The 20,883-nt window shown below is 35.4% G+C and overlaps 1 protein-coding gene across 22 annotated transcripts in view; it reads right to left on the reverse strand.

Moving 5' to 3' along the window:
- DGKB (diacylglycerol kinase beta) overlaps nt 1–20,883 on the reverse strand; it is a 786,786-nt gene that overhangs the window by 154,784 nt on the left and 611,119 nt on the right. For 20 of the 22 annotated variants that reach the window (XM_021102444.1, XM_021102447.1, XM_021102453.1 and 17 more), the window contains one exon: nt 8,422–8,617. In XM_021102444.1, the coding sequence (XP_020958103.1) occupies nt 8,422–8,617 (196 nt within the window). Of the gene's footprint in view, nt 1–16; nt 3,219–8,421; nt 8,618–8,656; nt 11,225–20,883 lie in introns of those variants that run through there. The other 2 variants (XM_021102458.1, XM_021102455.1) reach the window with 2 other exon arrangements.

Genomic DNA, 20,883 nt, shown 5'->3' on the forward strand with positions numbered 1-20,883 from the left:
GCAGCTGTAGCTCTGATTCAACCCCTCACCTAGGAACCTCCATATGCTGTGGGTGCAGCCCTAAAAAGACAAACAAAACAAAACAAACAAACAAAATTGCAACTACTAATAAAAACTCATTTTTTTCTCTAGTTTTCCCAGATTCATTAGGTGAAAGCAAGTTGCTCCTTTTTCTGTCATTCCTACCAACCTGTTCTTTGGATTCTCTCCATTTTCCTAATTTCAATTTGCTTTCAAGAAAAAACCTTTAATTTCAAATATCTCATTTATGTTTAAGTGATTATTTACCTGCTACATTATATCTAAAATGATTTTGTGTCCTTACCAGTTTCACTACAGGAAGTTCTGGAACTATACCACATGTCAGAGATTGTTTCTAGAATTATACTGCATGTCAGATTTTGAAAATTTGATTACTGAACATGGGTAAAGGGCAATAATCCAGCTCTATTTTATATAGCTCCAGAAGGCATATAAGAATATTCTAAAGAGTGTCATCTGTTTTGATTATTACTAAAATATTAATTGATTTATACTTATGATGTCTGGCTTCCAAATTTCTAGGAGGCTAGAGAGTCTACGAAGTTTTTATGGTTCCTGAAACATAGAATTTCATAAATGCTTCTTCAAAATACATAGGCCTTTATGGGACAGCTAAACCAAATATAAGAGGCCAAATATATGATCTTATATTATAAAAATATATTTTTATTTTTATACACAAGAGATATGCCATATTTTCTTATTTCTTTTTACTTCTATTTCATAAACTCTAAGGCATGCCTTCTGTAAAACATGGAGAACCATCACATTAAGATATACAGGTATATGATGCAATCTTCAAATGCAAACCAAAAATTTGATATTTAGGTAGTTTGATTAAGAACTTGCTGTTATTTGTATTATCCATTGCTGGAAATTTCAAAGGAGGTAGTTTAAAAACATACAATTAGAAACGCATTTTGAGGCATCTCCTTAAAGGTTACTAGATAGCAAATGTTTGGATCTATTTTCAACCAATGAAATTATCATGGTATTAGTACATGCATATATTTTTGTAAAATCTCAAATGCCATGATCTTTTTTCAACAATTTTAACATCCAGGTATAATAATGCAGCATGAAATCTTTTTCTTGCTTCTAAATTTAATTGATTTAATCACTGAATTTAAATGCTTGGAAATTGTTCTGCTTGGTGGTGTCTGAATGCCAAATACATCATCTACAGTTCTAAAATGAATGTTGCAGTTATATTTAGACAACTTAAAACACTGCCTGCTAAATTACCCTAAATAACCCATAGAAATGCTTAGAAAAATTGATAATAATGTGTCACAAATGTCCATTACCATCAACTTTCAGATAACTATAACTTTTACAAGAAATAGGAAGTGTTAGAGTCTTACTATTTCAATGCTCATTGTGCAATTATCCAGGCAATATGATGCACAGCACACATAGATTAATCTCAACTCTTCCAAAAGTCATTTTAAAGATGAAGATCTTGAAGCCAATAACCTTATTTATCTTCAGCAGCAAAAGAAATTCAACTTTTTTCTGGCTGGGCTTGCAGCATGCTGAAGTTCCCAGGCCAGGGATCAAACCCGGGCCACAGCAGTGACAATGTGTCACTGCAGTGACATCACCAGATCCTTAAACCACTGAGCCACAAGGAACTCCAAAAGAAATTTAGCTTTTGCCAAGTTTTCACAGACATCAACTCATTTGCTCTCTTTAATCAGTTTGGTTTAAATTGACATTTTTTTTTTCCCCATTCTACTTCAGAGTTTTCAAAAAAAATAAAGTCATTTGAAGTAGAGACATTCTTTGACAGCCAGATACACAGTCTCTCTTCCCCTTTAGCTCCTAAAAGAAATCAGGGTTTTAGTCTTCCCTAGTATAGTGCACAGACATCAAATAAAGTGTAGTAAGGGCATATGCAGTGGAAGGTACACAGAAAAGTTTATTTTGGGGGAACCAAGACATAGCAAAGTTTATGCAAGATAAAGAAGACTAAAAATAAGGTTTATACTAAGTATTCAAAATTGGGGCTATGCAAATTATATGAAGTGGTGGAATCAATAATATTAGCCTAGTGGGTTTTTCTATACTTTATAGTCTTTCTTGACCCATTTTTACATTTTTTGTCATAGCTATATACTTCCTCTATTATTTTTTAGTTTGGCCTTTTACTATATTTTTATTAAAATGAATTTATCTTAAAATAAAATTATTTAAAAATGCAAATTAGAAAAAAGTATCTTTTATCAACTGTAACAGTAAGCAATTATACTTTAAAATACTCATCTATGTACTGTTTAAAATAGCTCAATTTTCCATCGCTAGAGTGCATGCTACACTTTGAGAAATTCTGTCCAAAGAAAAAAATAAGCACTGGTAAATGGGAATGAAATCATTGAAAATTTCATGGACAATATAATACACTAATTAGTTTTTAAAATAAACTTTCCTAGTTGTACCATATGTGGCGTAGACAGTCACCTAGTTAATGAGGTTTCAAGCAGGAAGTCCAGCTACTTCCAGCAGTACCTCCTTAGCTTCTGGCAAATGTTTGAAACTCTATGGCTTGAATGTAATTACTTTTGCTCAGTGTTTTTCAAACTTGTTAAAGCAGTCAACCTTTTTCTATTTTTCAAATCAAGCAATAATATTTTAAAACCCACTGAGCCACATAATTAGAATTCAAATGTACAAACGTATTTTTGAGGCTTAAATTATTAACACTAGTGATACAGTCAACCTATGAGAATAATGGAGTTATTGTGATAGACAGTTGCAGAGTCACAGGCATTCTATTTTTCATTGATTTCTACAGTATATTTTTGTTGTAATATTGGGAAAATCTGTAATTGTAAATGATATGGAATTTTTATATCTCACTGGGCAGTCTTGCACCATTATTTTTCATTACTGGAAAATGATAATAGTTGGACTTGAATCTTCAAAGTTAAAACTATTGGAATCACTAAAAACTGCTCACATTACTTGAAAGTCCTTATAGATTATAAAACACTTTCACAGGTGTCCTTTTAATATAATTTTTCATTTTTGTCAGTAAAAATTTACCTGCTGTCTGGTTCAGACGTTAACTTGAAGTTTCAATTAATTAATCTTGTTCTTCATACTTAGCTGGAACACTGTTTCAATTTCATTGCTGGCTCTTCAGCAACAGCTGTGAGCATGTTTATATTATAAATCTGTGATAAAAGTACATTAGTTTTGGGGGAGCTACTTAACTAATGCAATTTCTTTATGAGCAAAACTTTTCTAAAAAGTGATTTCCATTTTCATTGAAAATATCAGTACTCTCACCTTGCTTTCACTTCCACTAATTGTTATGCTTGTATGAAACAAAAGTATCTGAGCTTGTGGGCCTTTTAATTACTTAAAACTCACACATACTGTGGTAGTAAGGTTCCCATTTGTAGAATTATTAAATATGCAAAGATATAAAGTGACCAATGCTGAGCTATAGACTTTCCTATTAATATCAGTTATTTATTTCTTATTTTTTATCATTTATATATCTATATAAATCTATATCTATATCTACAGTACAGCATGGTGATCCAGTTATACATACATGTATACATTCTTTTTTCTCACATTACGTGTTCCATCATAAGTGACTAGACAGAGTTCCCAGTGCTACACAGCAGGATCTCATTGCTAATCCATCCCGAAGGCAACATTCTGTATCTATTTACCCCAAGTTCCCAGTCCCTCCCACTCCCTCCCCTTCCCGCTTGGCAACCACAAGTCTATCCTCAAAGTCCATGATTTTCCTTTCTGTGGAAAGGTACCTTTGTGCCATATATTAGATTTCTTTATTTAGATGTGTATGTGTTCACAAATGTGTGGCTATGTATAACTATCTTTTTGTTCATCTATCTATGGATTTATACTCTTATCAGAAAGAAGTGGTGGTGGAACAGGAGGACAGAAGGGAGTTGTTTTTATCTGGTAACAGTATTTAATGATTTGAAAATTGTCAATATGAGAAAGTGTTTTTATAGAACACACTTTTATGTGTTTTTATTATAGGTTTATGGCTATTGTTCCAAAATAATGGTAAAAATAAATTTGAACCAAGGTTTTACGGAACCCTCTGATGAGCTGCAGTTATAACTCAAGTGATCACAATTTGAAAAATAATGGTTTAGCTGAAGGCCTTTATTTCTTTTAAAATGCAAATATCTCTACTTTATCTGTGAGCAGTCATTTATACATTAATGTCAAAATGAATTTATTAGATATCTTTCTGAGGTTTAGATTTAATACAGAAAAAGAAGAAGCAAAGACAAACCCAGTAACAGAAAGAAATGGGAAAGATTGAATATTAGGCTCAGTGCACTGAAAACCTACTTGGCCTACTTTACATGCTTAAAGACCATTCTTTCTATATATGATATACTCATTTGTACTTCCAAAGGAGTTAAACAAAAAAACAAGAAACAACCAAAATAAAAGGCAAACCCGCAAAGAAATTATCTACTGAATTAGATGAATGCAAGTATGAGTACATTTCAGGACTGCATCCAACTGTTTTACAATATTTTGCTGGAACAGTAATTTAATTAAATTAATTACTTTTAATTTTTATCAACTCAAATTAAATCAACTGCTAAAAATTTCCAACCAGGGAACTTATTAAATGAAGATACTCTGATCTTATGCTGTGAGTGTCGTCAAAGACTGTGAGCAAATAAACTACAGGAGATCCATATCGTAGGGCGAAGTATAAATGAGTATGTAATGCACCAAACCTGATCACGTACTTTTGGTCTATAATTTTTTTTTAATTAAAATAAACTTGTAAACTTTTTTCTTAATTTAAATCCCTCTACTAAATAAAATAATTTATCTTTATTACAAGAATCTAGTTTAGTATGCTTTCCCTACTCTCCTTGCCACCAAAAGCTTTCCTTACATTTTTATTTATTTATTTATTTTTATTTTGGCTTTTTAGGGATGCACCTGTGGCATATGGAAATTCCCAGGCTAGGGGTTGAATTGGAGCTGTAGCTGCAGGCCTACACCACAGCCACAGCAACATCAGATCCGAGCCACGATCTATACCACATCTCAGGGCAACACCAGATCCTTCACCCCTCGAGGTCAGGGATCGAACCTGAGTCCTCATGGATGCTAGTTGGGTTCGTTAACCACTGAGCCACAACAGGAGCTCCGAGCTTTCTTAATTTTATAAATCAATAGTAAAAAAAATTAGCTGAAACTTTAAATTTTTTACAGAGACATATTAGAAAAGTTGTTAGTTAATATTTCAAGAAAGTTCATATTTACAAGAAGTCCACATTATTAATTTTTTCATTTATTTACTAAGAGTGAAGTTACTAATTTGAATCCTGGTTAAAGAAACTTTATTAGAATAACAGTTTCTATATTTCATTCTAAAGTCAATGCTTGTAATCATTTTGCGTAAATTGGAAAATATATTTAGATTTAAAATACTGATTGGGGGAGTTCCTATCATGGCTCAGTGGTAACAAATCCGACCAGTATCCAGAGGATGTGGGTTCAATCCCTGGCGTCATTCTGTGGGTTAGGGATCTGGTGTTGCTGTGGCTATGGAGTAGGCCAGGAGTTAAAGCTCTGATTTGATCCCTAGCCTGGGAACTTCCACATGCCATGCATGGGTGCAGCTCTAAAAAAAGTTAAAAAAAATAAATAGTGATTGACCCTCATACATAATACCACTGTTTTTGTGTCAAGAACTTGAAAATAAGATGAAATTATAGAAATATTTACTCTTTTGAAAGGGAAATATGTAGATATTTTAAGTAGTAAATTTCTTTCATTTCTGACTACTAAGCATAATATTTAAGAATTAACAGAATAAATTTTAAATCAAAATAGAAGCATTTTGAGATACATTATTCTGTTTTAAAATATATCGAAATTTATAAAAAAATTTTTTATAAAAAATTTTTTTAAAAAATTAATGAAAAGACTGATTAATACAGAGGTCTATTTTGTTAATATTCAGCTGATAAAGTCATTTTGTGTGTGTTTTTGCCTTTTCTAGGGCTGCCCCCACAGCATACAGAGGTTTCCAGGCTAGGGTTCCAATCAGAGCTGTAGCTGCTGGCCTACACCAGAGCCACAGCAATAAGGGATCCAAGCCTCGTCTGCGACCTACACCACAGCTCACGGCAATGCTGGATCCTTAACCCACTGAGCAAGGCCAGGGATCGAACCTGCAACCTCGTGGTTCCTAATCGGATTTGTTAACCACTGAGCCACAACGGGAACTCCTGATAAGGTCATTTTTAATAATGAATTATACTTAAATTGAAATGAAACTAAATCCAAACTTTCAAGCATTGTTGGTTTAGAGATAGAAGAAAGAGTTGTATCAAATCAGTCAGAAACAAGTTTTTGTTATTACTCTTACAATGACTTTCAAAAACTGATTTCTATTTTTTTTTTCCCATCTTAGTACTGAGACGAAATATATTCCTAAATCTCTTCCTTCTTTCCCAAGTTCATGGAAACTTGGTCCTCATAGTTTCATAGTACAAGGCAAGAAGACAGAACAGAAAAGAGACCTTTTCCTAGGATTACTGACAGTTTATAAAACATTTTTGGCTGGTATGTCTATGCTTCATTTCAAATGTGAGTTCATCATAAAAGCATACAAGGGCGGGTGGCGAGGCCCGCAGACAGCATGTCTGCAGTAGCTCCATAGGGAGTGTAAAGACACTTGTCCTGGTGGAGTTTTACAAATTTAACAGCTTGGTGGATGAATATAGTTGGCAGCTGAGCACTGAGAATCAATTCAGATACATATCTGAAGTGTCATGCAAAGGATATGCTGAATATTAATATACAGGGACCAAACCAAAAAATAAACCTAGAAATTATTGTGTATATATTACATAAAACTTCTTTTTAACTATACGGACTACATTATTAGGTAGTATACATGAACCCATTGCTTGCTTTGGGGGAAGGGAGCAGAAATTTTTAAGCTTGATCTTAGTATGGTCTTCGAATTAATTTTAGAACTAAGAAATTTTTCATAAATCTTTTAAAAAAATCTAACAACCTGACATTTAAGTATAAATGCACTATCAATGTCAATAACTCCTAGAAATGAATAATTATATCTAATTCCCCTCATTTTAAAATTCATATGGCACAAACCTACTCATTTATTCTATGTATTCCTTCTTCAAAAAACCATTTTCTTTCATGTTTTCAAAGTTATATTCATTCTTATAAAGTTATAAAGTATTTTGACTAATTTGGTATAAACTCCCTTGTATTCAATTACAAAACTCTTTAGGATTTACCACTTTAGTGAGCATTAAAATCTCCTGTCACTGGCAGATTGTAGTAAGCACTTCTTTAAAGAGGACACGTTCTACTTTCTCTGTCAATCCCTGATAACTTTAGGGTCATCAAATTCCACAAAAATTACTGCCTGCTATTAAAACTTGAATCAGATACATCAAGACACAAAAATGTCAAGCCATTTCCTACCCTCACCAAGCCTATCAACCGCTCTCACATTTTATTTATTAAAAAAAATATTTTTAATGGGCACATAGACTTTAACCTCTTCATATTTTGTCTTGCTACAATGAGATGAAACAATATGCTTTCTTGGCCATCTGAATGCCATCGATGGTATGAGGTAGATTCTAGAAACTAAAGGAAATATTATGGATACTATACAAAAGTTGGGGTAAGGTCAATTATTAGAATACTACCAATTTAATATCTTTGTTTATACTATCAATAAAGAATTAGTTACCATGTTCTAATGTGAATTACATTAAAATTGAGTTGAAAATTGATCTATAGCTATTCTATCCTACTTCATTAGTCCTTTTACATTTGTTTCCCACGTCTTCTATTTGTTGCTAAATTTCTAGAAAAGTAGATATAGATAACCAAAATTTAATGTGGGATATTAAAACATGTTTTTATATATATGATGCTGAGGACACTAGCTTAATGTAAGATACCTTCGAAATCATAACCTGACAGAAAAAGTCAAGAATAAAAAAAATCTTGCAACACACCTCAGAAAAATCTTGTGTAGGCCTTGTTAAAACAACTTAGACATCCTGACCAAGATGATCACATTCCAGAATTTAAGGGATAATATACCCTACATTACTATCTATGAAATACCTGCATGCATTTTATTTTCTTTGGGAAGAGTCATTTCCAAAAAAGGATAATGAAGGAGTAAAATCCATGAAAAAACAGCCAGTTTATACACAGTTTTAGAACTTATTATGACATAACTTAATTGCAAATGCATATCTGATATCATAAAAAATGCAACTGTATAAGTACACAGACTACAGCACAATGGAAAACTTTTTTCATTTCAAAGAAACAACAATTAAATGTTAGAAAACTTACCCTGACTTGCAAACTTCAACTCTTTAGCATCTGTGAGTGTGGTCCTTTTTTCAGATCCTTTTTTCTCAATTCTGCGATGGCTTCGTCTCTTTTTAGATTCTCCCCAAAGATTAGACCCTCCGTGCATGCTTGGTATATTCAAAATAGCAATTCCTTCCAGAGAGATGTTTATTAAATCAATCTGCACTCCATCACACTGATCAGTAAAATGAAAAGAATACAAAACAATAAGATATTTTATCACTCTCTCCTTGATTTCTTCTTTGGTATTTCCTTATCTTTTAATAAGAATTTTTCAATCTATAATCTTGTCCTTTCTAAATAAACCTTTCCAGAACACTTAAATGGTCATGCTAAATGTCAATAAGAAAGATAAGACAGCCAATAACATTCACCAAGTATCATTAATAGTCTTTAAAAATGATCAAATTAAATCACTGGTGTATCTTTGTGTACTGAAAAATGTTGGAAGGGAAACATTTTACTGTCTGCATATAACAAGCTGCACATTTCCAATGTGTTAAAAAGAGGTTGATTCTGGGAAGTCTGATTAAACTTTAGGGAGAAATTTTAATGACTGCCTCCTATTTAGAACACACTGCAAGGTACTACTGGGGAAAAAATAACAGAATTCATAATTCATGGTCTCATTTTGGGGGGATCAGAGGAAGAAGTAGCTTAAGAACCGTTGAAAAAAGAAAAAAGTACAAAACAGCATTAGAAGAGATCTTATAAACACTGGGGAGACCAAGGATGGTTGCTTTGTCTAGAGTAAGTTCCAAGCACAGTGTCTAAGTCAGTGAGAGCCATGGTTATCTGAGTGAAGGAAACACCAAGAGTAGCAGCAGTAAAAGGAATTTCCAAACCATCCTTGGTTTATAGTTACTTTGAAAAAGGTTTGAAAAATAAAAAAGTTACCCAGATTTCTCTGTTTGCCTGGCTCCAAAACACCCTTTTGATTATGTATATATGGAAAATAATAGTGCTTTGCAATATTCAGAGTGGTCGCTTTTTACTTTTTTGAATTTTCTGTACTTTTCCACTGATGGACATGTGTAGAAAGTGACAAGGCCTAGTTTTGTAATTATTATTTTTTTATTCATTTGCTTTGAGTTTTCTAAAATGGTAGTTATTATAAATATATCCTAGATATTGTTCTTCATTTTCGGTTTTAAGTCAATATGAGAAGAGATATAACTATGTAACAATTTTACAAACTTTGTTAGGAATATACACTTCATAAAATATATCTGCGTGTAATCGTTTTATTTACTATGTCTTATTACAGAAAAAAACAGGTGAGAGAAACATCATCATTCTCTTTCTCATGACAATCATGATTTTTGAACCTAGAAGAGATAATGCTCTACCAAAATTATAAAAACAAAAACCAACCAAACAAAAAAAACCCCTCTTTTTCACATTTTCCTCACCATACTGGATCTAGCACTATATCTTGCTCACCAAAATATAAAAACTGTGAAATAAAGCAACACATCTTGAGCCTACTTGGCAAGGCTAGGAGCAAATTCTAGAGAAGGTGCCAAGTTTTCATTCAATTTGCTTCAACGAGGGTGAAACCAAGGTCTGGATGATGCCTTTTTTTCCCCAAGAAATGAGTGATTTTTTCTTTCCTTTTCATGTATTAAATTAAGATGATTTCTTTTTACTAAAGAATTCTGCTCATGTGTATACTCACTAACTGCTATATATTCTAGATAAACAGATATTAATTTCATAATTAAAAGTAATCTTGTGTAAATACCCTGCAGGCCTCAATGAATCAAACACATACTGTGTGTCAGGCCTCCCACTGTCTTCAAGTGGAATGTACTGGCTGGATAATTAGATAGTACATATTTTTTAACCTTATTTGCATGCATATTATATCTTTTGCACACTGACAAGCAGCAGTAACAACAAAAGTCAGATTACCACAGGGAATTCCCACAAAGAAGTCTTCATTCCTTATAATTTGCAGCCTAAATTAAAATAATTTGATCTTTGACAAGGATGAAATGTCAAGCAGAAGGGGGTCCTCTACAAGCCACGGCCTGTGGCTTCTGAAATCTGCCTAATTTATGTCAGTCACTTCTTAATACATATTTAAGTATTACACGAAAAAGATGATAAATATGCAATCTGACACCTTTGGTATTTCCCTGCTGTTAATTTATAAAGGTCTGGCTTCCCCCAAACTGACTAAAATCATTTAAATAACAGAAGAATTGTGAAATAAGCTGGAGTTGGGGCCCAGCTTCCATTTTCACTCAATATTGAACACAGCAGGTAGTACACTAAGACAATTATTTGACTAGGCCTTCGAACCCCACTGTGACAAGTTACTTTCAGAATTAGTAAAGGAGTATTCCTTTGTTCATCTGCAGAAGAGGAGAGCATGTTGCAAATAGGCTTTAAAAAAAAAATTGAACTAGGGGAATCACACATGACAATTGCTGAACATCAGCATATACTATCATGCATGTTTTCACTCTTCGGTCTTGTCACGTGTAGTTTTAAGGAAACAGAAAGCAGCTTTCTGAAAGGTGAAAAAAATCCTTAAGAAATCCCAAAGAAGGACAGATGAAGAATAGTGAGGTTCCAATGAAAGGAGGACAATATGCTTACATAAATGCCTATTTATTAATGATTTGTTTCCATTGGTTCTTGACCGCAGGCTACCTTCCTCTGTTTGCTTTAACATTATGTTCATTAGTCTGGAAATTTCCAGTGCTGGTTCTGATGAAGACCAGGAGTTGTCGCACACCAGTTGAGTGCATGAATATAAAAGCTGAGGTGAAGGCTATGAAATATAAACAAGTTATAATACTGTGTCAGATAATATTTTCATCCACCTTGAAGATTTATGATTTTTAAAAGGTAGCTACAGAGGAAAAGAATATAAAAGCTTAAAAGCTAACAGCCTTGGTTAGTCAATAAATCCTGAATATTTTTATTATGTTGAAAAAAGGTCATTAACATGTAGCACTACAGGAGCTATTTGCAGAGTGCAGTGTTTTGAAGCCATTGTCCACTCTTTTTAGTTTTGAAATAGATCTTATTCCAGAGACAAATTTACCTAAAAGACAAGAATGGAGTTTAAAATTTTCTTCCAATATATTTTAATACTAGATTACAAATATAATCAGCAACACATCATATAGAAGTGTCAAAGACAAGATTTTATAAGTGAATTTAGTGTTTTAGATTCAGTTAACATGTCATTTGATAGAAATATTCAAAACATCATCTTTGGAGAGCCACAGTGTGGACAATAAATCTGATGAGATATAATGATAAACTATAAGTATTCTCACAGTGAACTTAATTCAACACCCAGGTGAGATAAAACACATTCATAATTTTACTTAATGAAACATAAAAGCATTGCTTTGTTCATTGTTTAAAATGGCATGGAGTAAAATGACTTATCTAAACCTACTTTTAGAAGTTTCTATATATTCATATGTAATTCACAGAATAAAATTATGTTTTGCAGAAAACTAGCACCAAACTTACAAATTAAAATAGACATGTATACATAAATGGCTTAATGGTATCTCTTCTGATATTTGAAGGCTGTGGTACTCTATATTTTCCCAAGAATTAAACTCCATGTTTTTTGAATGCGTTTTATAAATTTTATCTTTAAAGCAGTGTGATATAGGGACTCAAATAGGTAATTTTAGTATTAGCTGGCAGTTCAGAGACAGTGATAAAAGTGCTGATTGCAGATAATCACAAGATATTTTTCAGAGTCGAAAGGGAGATGGCCGGTAAAGGAGAGAAGGACAGAAGCAAATCCGGAAAATAGGCAAACTTGAGACTGGTACCGGGAACACACACACACAGTAACTGAACATGTTAATAATAATAATAATAAATGATGATGATGCTGGTTCAAGATATCAAGCATTAGCTATAAGTCTTAGCAGAAAACCACATATTTTTCTTTATCAATGGAGTCTGTGAGAAGTTTGTGTTGTAGCTCAGTAGTTAACGAACTCAACTAGTATCCATGAGGACACAGGTTCCATCCCTGGCCTTGCTAAGTGAGTTAAGGATCCAGTGTTGCTGTGAGCTGTGGTGTAGGTCACAGATGTGGCTTGGATCCCATGCTGCTGTGGTTGTGGCATAGGCTGGCAGCTACAGCTCCGATTTGACTCCTAGCCTGGGAACCTCCATATGTCATAGGTGCGGCTCTAAAAAGACAAAAAGACAAAAAAAAAAAAAAAAAAAAAAGACAGAGTCTGTGAAAGCCAGAGATTACTGCTGTGATATTAAATTTCTTACCAAAAGTTATCTTATTAAAAATAACTTCTGTTAAATACAGAAGAGAAATTTCACCTTTTGTTTACCTTTTCTGTCTCATTCTTCCTCACTATCCTCAGTAAGAAAAATTATAATGTATATATCTTAACAAAATAACACTGCCTCACCCCTATATTTCTTAATCTTTCCTAGAATAAGGTGTTATTTTTTGTTTCACACTTAATGAATCCAATTTTTGTTTACTAGAACCATCTTTGTTGAGGTTTACACCTTTATTCTCTCCATCACAGTGGAATTTCAATGCAAAAAAAAAAAAAAAATCACTTGGGAAGATTTATAAGAGAGGATAGAACTTTTGAATGTTCTTATCACACACACACACACAGAGGGCAGAAAGATACTTTTGGAAGTGATGAAATATTGGTGGTTTTGCTTACAATGATAGTTTCATGGGCATATTCTTTTCTCCAAACTCAGTAAGTTGTGTACATGAAATATGTATAGCTCTTTGTCAACTCTACCTCAGTAAGGGGTTTAGAAAAGAATGTCCTTTTATTGTTTCATTTTCCCAACTCCAAGACAGTGTTTTGGTAGGGCTGCTGCTGGGCTGAGGTTCTCTAAATGCATGTTGAAAGACTATCCAGGATGATTTTGATATACTAGAGCACAGACAAAACTGCAAAAATCTGCCCTACTGCCTTTTCTAACTGTGTTCTTTCCAGGTTGCTGGGCAATAAGAATCTTACCTTTCAAATTCTGTTAATTGATTCTGTGTCCCCAACACTTTTCTTGCAAATTGTTCATTCTTGGGCTCATTTAGATTTTACAGAAATACTTAATCATTAAGACAATGCATGTATTTGAGGGTGGAAGTTCTTAGCCTTAAAATTTACCATCCTTCCAAGTCCCACAAAATACTAAAATACTGAAACACTTTGGAGAATGGGCCATTGTAGTCTCTCATGAGCGCTGTTCGTTACAAGGAGCAAATTAAAATTCATGACCTTGAAGTGGAACAAAATGTTGGAGGAGTAAGAAGTTGTGCACACCTTCTCCCACAGACATATCAAAAAAAATAAAAAAATAAAAAACAAAACAAAACAAAAAAAAAAACATCTACATGTAAAACTACTTGCACAGAACATCAACTGAATGCTAGCAGAAGAACTTAAACCTCCAAAAAGGGCAAGAAACTCTTGACATAATTGGGAAGAAGAAAAGAAAAAAAAGAGAAAAGGAATTAGGATGGGACTAGCATTCCCGAGAGGGAGCTGTGAAGGAGAAAAGGAACACACCTCCTGGGAAGCCACCTAACTGACAAAAGATCAGCTGAGTCGGTGGGACCTTAAAGTTGCTGAGAAAAGCTCAGCAGCTGGACTGAGAACAGCAAAGCAGAGTGAGAACCACAGAGACCATCTGAGCCACCGGTCCAGACATCACAGCCTGAGACATTCAGGCAGGGGCTGGGTGCTGAGACTCAGGCTCTGGAGGTCAGTCCTGGGGAGAGAACTGGGGATGGCATGAGGGGCTAAGGAGGAGAATACCACAGAAGAGGGAACCCGGGAGAAGGTCCAAACCCGCAAGAGAGGCAAGGACCCATTGTTGGGGAGGGGAGAAGAGGAGGGGCAGGCTGCCATAGGAAACTGCCCTAGCTGGAGTGGGGCATGCCCGTGGGCTTAGAGGGTAGGGTGGCTCTGCAGAGGCCATGGCCTGCAAGAAGCCTCTTGCTCATTTAGGGGAGATTAGGTGCTTCTTGTTCAGGCTATCGGTGGCCAGACACCTATTGTGTGGCCTAAGGGCATAAGGGGGCTGAGTGCAATGTGGTGCCTCTTGCACAATCTAGAGGTGGCAGGAACAGACTGCGGCGGTCCTCTCAGAGGCCAGAGGGAGGCATGGCTTGCCACCACTGGGGGCCTGTGAGTGGGTTCCACAAGAGACCCAAGTCACCTGAGGGGTTGGCAAAAAAGAATAAAAGAGGGCACTGCAACCAAGCACCATATGCTGTTACTCTCACTCCCCTGGGAACACACCCACCCTGCAGCTGCCACTGCCAAACACTCAGGGTGATGCCCACACACTCGGTCACTGTCCCTTCCCAAGACCCTACAACTAGGAGCAACTGGTGCAGCACCTCCTGCATGGGCTAAGTGGGACAGGGTGCTTATTGCGTGGTCTACAGATGGCAGGGGCAAACCATCACAGTTATCTCTGATTCCAGAGGTGGGCATGGCCCACTGCCATTGGAGAAATCTGAACAAAAATCACTTGCAGCCCCATTCACCTAAGGGGCACCACAGAGGAGGGCAGTGTGACTGAACAACACTGCTGGTGCTCTTGCATCCCTGGGAAAACACCCGCCCTGCTGCTGCCACTGCCAAATGTTCTGGGCAGTACCCACATGCCTGATCTCTGTCACTTCCGAGGATCCTGCAAATGGGAGCACCCTCTACAACACCTCACATGTGGGCTAAGTGAAATGGGTTGCTTCATGCATGGTCTACAGTTGGTGGGGGCAAACCACTGCAGTTATCATTAACTCTAGAGATTGTCATGGCCTGCTCCCAAGAGGGGTCCCTGAACAGGCACCACCTGCGGTTCCAATCACCTCAGAGGAGGGCATTGCAATCAAACATAAGCTGTTGCTGCTTTCTCTCCCCTAGGAACTCACACACCCTGCTGTTGCTAATGCCAAATGCTCTGGTCAACTTGAAGATCTGCCTAGAGTTTATTACCACTTCCCAGGGACCTGTAACTAGAAGCAGACTGTGCCACCTTCCTACAGGTCCTTGCTGCTATTGAGAGCCCAACAACCAGGCACTGACTGCTGGCCCACCCATTACCTCCTTCTCCCTGAAAACACACTGAGAATCCGGGGAACAACAGCCTGCTCACACCAAAGAAAGAGACAGCAAATATTCAAAATCTCCCACACAAAAAATAACCAGTAACCCCCTCCCCAAAAAAATACAAAGGGTGTTCTTGCATAGAAGTAGCCTTACAAGACTAGAGTTTGGCTTCCCCAAACTCACAGAAAAAGAAAAGAAAAGCAAGATGAAGAAGCACAGAAACCATTCCCAGTTAAAGGAGCAGGAGATTTCACCTAAAGCAGTCAACAATGAAACAGACCTCAGCAGTCTGACAGACATTGAGTTAAAAAGGGAGGTATTGAAAATACTGAAGGAAGATATTAGGAAGATATTAGCAGTAATGCAGATTCCTTTAGAAAGAAGCTAAAAAATATGAGGAGGAACCAAGAAAACTAGAAAATTCATTTGCAGAGATATAAACTGAGCTTAAGGCAATAAAGAGCAGAATGAATAATGCAGAGGAACAAAATAGTGATGTGGAAGATAAAATAATAGGAATCACTCAATCAGGACAACAGACAGAAAACCAAATGAAAAAATATGAAAGCAATATGAGAGACCTATGGGATAATATAAAGCAGGCCAATCTGTACAGAATAGGAATTCCAGAAGGAAAAGAAGAAGAAAAGGGGATTGAAAATATATTTGAAGAAATTATGGCTGAAAACTTTCCAAATCTAAAGCATACTGATATCAAGACACAGGAAGCACAGAGGGCCCCAAACAAGCTGAACCCAAACAGGCCCACATCAAGACATATTATAATAAAAATGGCAAAATTTAAAGATAAAGAGAGGATTCTCCAGGCAGCAAGAGAAAAGCAAAGCGTTAGTTATAAGGGAACCCCCACACGGCTGTCAGCTGATTTCTCTACAGAAACACTACAGGCCAGAGGGGCGGGGCAAGGTATATTTAAGTGCTGAAAGGAAAACATTTACAACCTAGAATACTCTATCCAGCAAGAATATCATTTAAATTAGAAGGGGAAATAAAGGATTTCTGCAACAAACAAAAGCTAAAAGAGTGCAGCAATACTAAACCCATTCTAAAAGAAATACTTAAAGGGCTTCTCTAATTATTAAAAAAAGAAGAAGAAGAGAGAGAAAAGAGAAAAGGAAGAATTAGGATGGAGGAAACCACAATTGGAAAGCAATCACTTCAATAAGCCAGCATACAGATCTAAACATGAAGATGTCAAAAAAAAAAAAAAAAAGACATCAAAATCATACAATGTGGGGAAGGAAAGTAAGAAAATATATATATTTTTTTTAATTTTAATGATGTGTCTGAGCCTATATGACTATCAGGCAAAAGCAAACAGATTTAGGAAGGGCTTAACATGCTTAAAAAACACGGCAATACAAATCAAAACCAAACGTTACACTCACAGAAACTGAAAAAAAGTACTCAAGCATAAAATACATGGAAACCATCCAGCCAAAAAAAGAAACGAAGAAAAGAGAAACATAGACTCAACTGGAAAACAGGTTTAAAATACCAATAAATACATATCTATCAATAATCTCCTTAGATGTCAATGGACTAAATGCTCCAGTCAAAAGACACAGAGTGGTAGAATGGATAAAAAAGCAAAACCCTTGAATCTGCTGCCTTCAAGATACTCACCTTAGAGCAAAGGACACATACAGATTGAAAGTTAGGGAATGGGAAAAGGTATTTCATGCCAATGGACAAGACAGGAGAGCAGGAGTTGCAATACTCATAACAGACACAATAGACTTTAAAATGAAGGCCGTTAAGAAAGACAAAGAAGGGCACCATTTTATGGTTAAAGGATCCATTCAAGAAGAGGATGTTACAATTGTCAATATAAATGCCCCTAATATAGGAGCACCCAGATAACTCCAACAAATACTAACCCTAGACATAAAAGGAGAAATCGATGGGAATACAATCGTAGTAGGAGATTTTAACACACCACTCACAACAATGGACAGATCCTCTAGACAGAAAATCAATAAGGCAACAGAGATCCTAAAGGACACACTAGAAAAGTTAGATGTAATTGACATTTTCAGGATATTATATCCAAAAAAAATCTGAATATACTTTCTTCTCAAATGCTCATGGAACATTCTCAAGACTTGATCACATATTTGGACACAAAGCTAACCTCAACAAATTTAAGAATAGAGAAACTATTTCAAGTATCTTCCTGACCACAATGGCATGAAACTAGAAATCAACCACAGGAAGAGAAATGAGAAAAAACTGACTACACGGAGACTAAACAACATGCTACTAAATGGGTCAATGAGGAAATCAAGAAGGAAATTAAAAAACACCTCTAGACAAATGATAATGAAGACACATCCACTCAACACCTATGGGATGCCACAAAAAGAGTGCTCAGAGGGAAATTCACAGCAATACAAGCCTTCCCGAAAAAAAGAAGAAAAATCTCAAGTCAACAACTTAACCTACCACCTAAATGAATGAGAAAAATAAGATCCTAAAACCTAAAACCTAAAACCTAAAACCTAAAACCTAAAGTCAGCAGAAGGAAGGAAATCATAAAGCTCAGAGAGGAAATCAATAAAATAGAGGTTACAAAAACAATAGAAGAAATCAATAAAACCAAGAACTGGTTTTTTGGAAAAGGAAACAAAATTGACAAGCCTCTGGCTAGACTCACCAAGAAGAGGAGAGAAAAAACCCAAGTAAACAAAATCAGAAATGAAAAAGGGGAAGTCACAACGGATACTACAGAAATACAAAAATCCAGGAGAGAATACTATGAGCAATTGTATGCCAACAAATTTGACAACCTAGAAGAGACGGACAACTTTCTAGAGACTTACAGCCTGCCAAAACTGAATCAAGAAGAAATAGACAAACTGAACAGACTGATCACTAGAAATGAAATTGAATATGTCATAACAACACTCCCTACAAATAAAAGTCCAGGACCAGATGGCTTCACAGGTGAATTCTACCAAACATACAAAGAGGAACTTATACCCATCTTCCTTAAACTTTTTCAAAGGTTTGAAGAAGGGGGGACACTCCCAAAGACATTCTATGATGCCACCATAACCTTGATTCAAAACCAGACAAAGATACCACCAAAAAAGAAAACTATAGGCCAGTACCTTTGATGAATATTGACACAAAAATTCTCAACAAAATTTTAGCCATCTGAATCCAACAACATATCAAAAAGATCATAAACCACGTCCAGATGAGATTCATCCCAGGTGCACAAGGATGGTTCACAATACATGAATCAATCAACATCATACACAACATCAAAAAAAGAATGTATACATGTATGTGTAACTGGATCACCATGCTGTACAGTAGAAAATATGCCACATTAACAAAAGTCAAAAACCACATGATCATCTCAATAGATGCAGAAAAAGCATTTGACAAAGTCCAACATCCATTCATGATAAAAAGCATTTGACAAAGTCCAACATCCATTCATGATAAAAACTATTCCCAAAGTGGGTATGGAGGGGACATACTGTAACATAATCATAGCCTTTTATGACAAACCCATAGCAAATATAATACTCAATGGAGAAAAGCTGAAAGCCTTCCCACTAAAATCTGGAACAAGACAAGGATGCCCACTCTCACCACTGTTACTCAACATAGTACTGAAAGTCCTAGCCACAGCAATCAGATAAACAAAAGAAATAAAAGGCATCCAAATAAGAAGAGAAGAGGTAAAACTCTCACTGTATGCAGATGACATGATACTATACATAGAAAACCCTAAGGACTCAACCCCAAAACCACTTGAACTGACCAACAAATTCAGCAAAGTAGCAGGATGTGAGATTAACATTCAGAAATCTGTTGCATTTCTGTATACTAACACTGAAATACTAGAAGAGGTATACAGAAATACAATACCTTTTAAAATTGCACCCCAAAAAATCAAATACTTGGGACTACACCTGACCAAGGAGGGGAAAGGACTTATATGCTGAGAATTCTAAAACATTAATCAAGGAAATTAAAGAGGTTTCAAAGAAATGGAAAGATATCCCATGCCCCTGGGTTGGAAAAATAAATATTGTAAAAATGGCCATACTACCCAAAGCAATCTATAGAGTCAGTGCAATCCCTATCACATTACCCATGACATTTTTCACAGAACTAGAACAAACAATCCGAAAATTGTTACAGAACTGCAGGAGACCCAGAATTGCCAAAGCAATCCTGAGGAACAAAATCTAAGCAGGAGGCATAACTCTCCCAGACATCAGGCACTATCACAAGGCCATAGTCATCAAGACAGTGTGGTCCTGGTACCAAAACAGACATGTAGACCAATGGAACAGAATAGAGACCCCAGAAAGAAACCCAGACTCAGAGCTTGGGGTTAATAGATGCAGACTATTGCCTTTGGAATTGATTAACAAAAGATCCTGCTGTGTAGCTCTGGGAAGTATGTCCAGTCACTTATGATGGAGCAAGATAATGTGAGAAAATAGAATGTGCACACGTATGTGTAACTGGGTCACCATGCTGTACATTTGACAAAAAAATTTTTTGGGGGGAATAACTATTAAAAAATAATAGTGATTACAATAAGAATTAAAAAAATAAATTCATGACCTTCATAAACTTCAATTCCAGATGTTGACCTGAGATTTTCAGGTACATATCCATGCCCTAGAAAGTTTAATACAAATTTTGCTTTTAATACATTATCTTGTAATTTTGAAGATTTTTTTATTTTTTATTTATATTTTGGTTACAAATGTAAAGAAAAGCTCAAGTTCTTAAAGTTAAAATTTTCATTTCTGTTAATCTTTTTCCTAGTATCTATGTATATTTTCTCAAATGATTTGTTTCCCTAAACATTTTAGCAGCAAGCAACACCATTCTTGTTTCTTTTAAATTATTAAAGAAAATGCTTATCTGTGTATCTCTGCAGTGAAGATATACTAGAATCTCTCTAAATATAGGATCTTTGAGGAAGACTAAACCATGTAAGTTATGTACGCTGTTTAGCACTAAGCATGAGGTACATTTAACATGAGAGAAATCTTAGATATAATTATTATCAACTGGATACCCCTTGAGATTAATATTATTACAAATATTCACACTTTTTGGAAAAAAAGCTTCTTAAATGAAAGTTGGATGTAGAATAAAGGGTCACACAGCAAATGGTTCACTTTGAAGAAGCTGCCCTAAAAACATATCCATTACTTGAGGTACTCTTGCAATGAAGTGGTTTTATTCTCTTGTATATATTTTCAAACCATAGTTGGAATAATTTTAGGCAAAATAGGAAGCAACAGCAAACAGAATCAAATTTCCAAATTGCTGTTTTTGCTAT

The sequence above is a fragment of the Sus scrofa genome, chromosome 9 (assembly GCF_000003025.6).
Source record: "Sus scrofa isolate TJ Tabasco breed Duroc chromosome 9, Sscrofa11.1, whole genome shotgun sequence".
NCBI classification, from domain to species: domain Eukaryota; kingdom Metazoa; phylum Chordata; class Mammalia; order Artiodactyla; family Suidae; genus Sus; species Sus scrofa.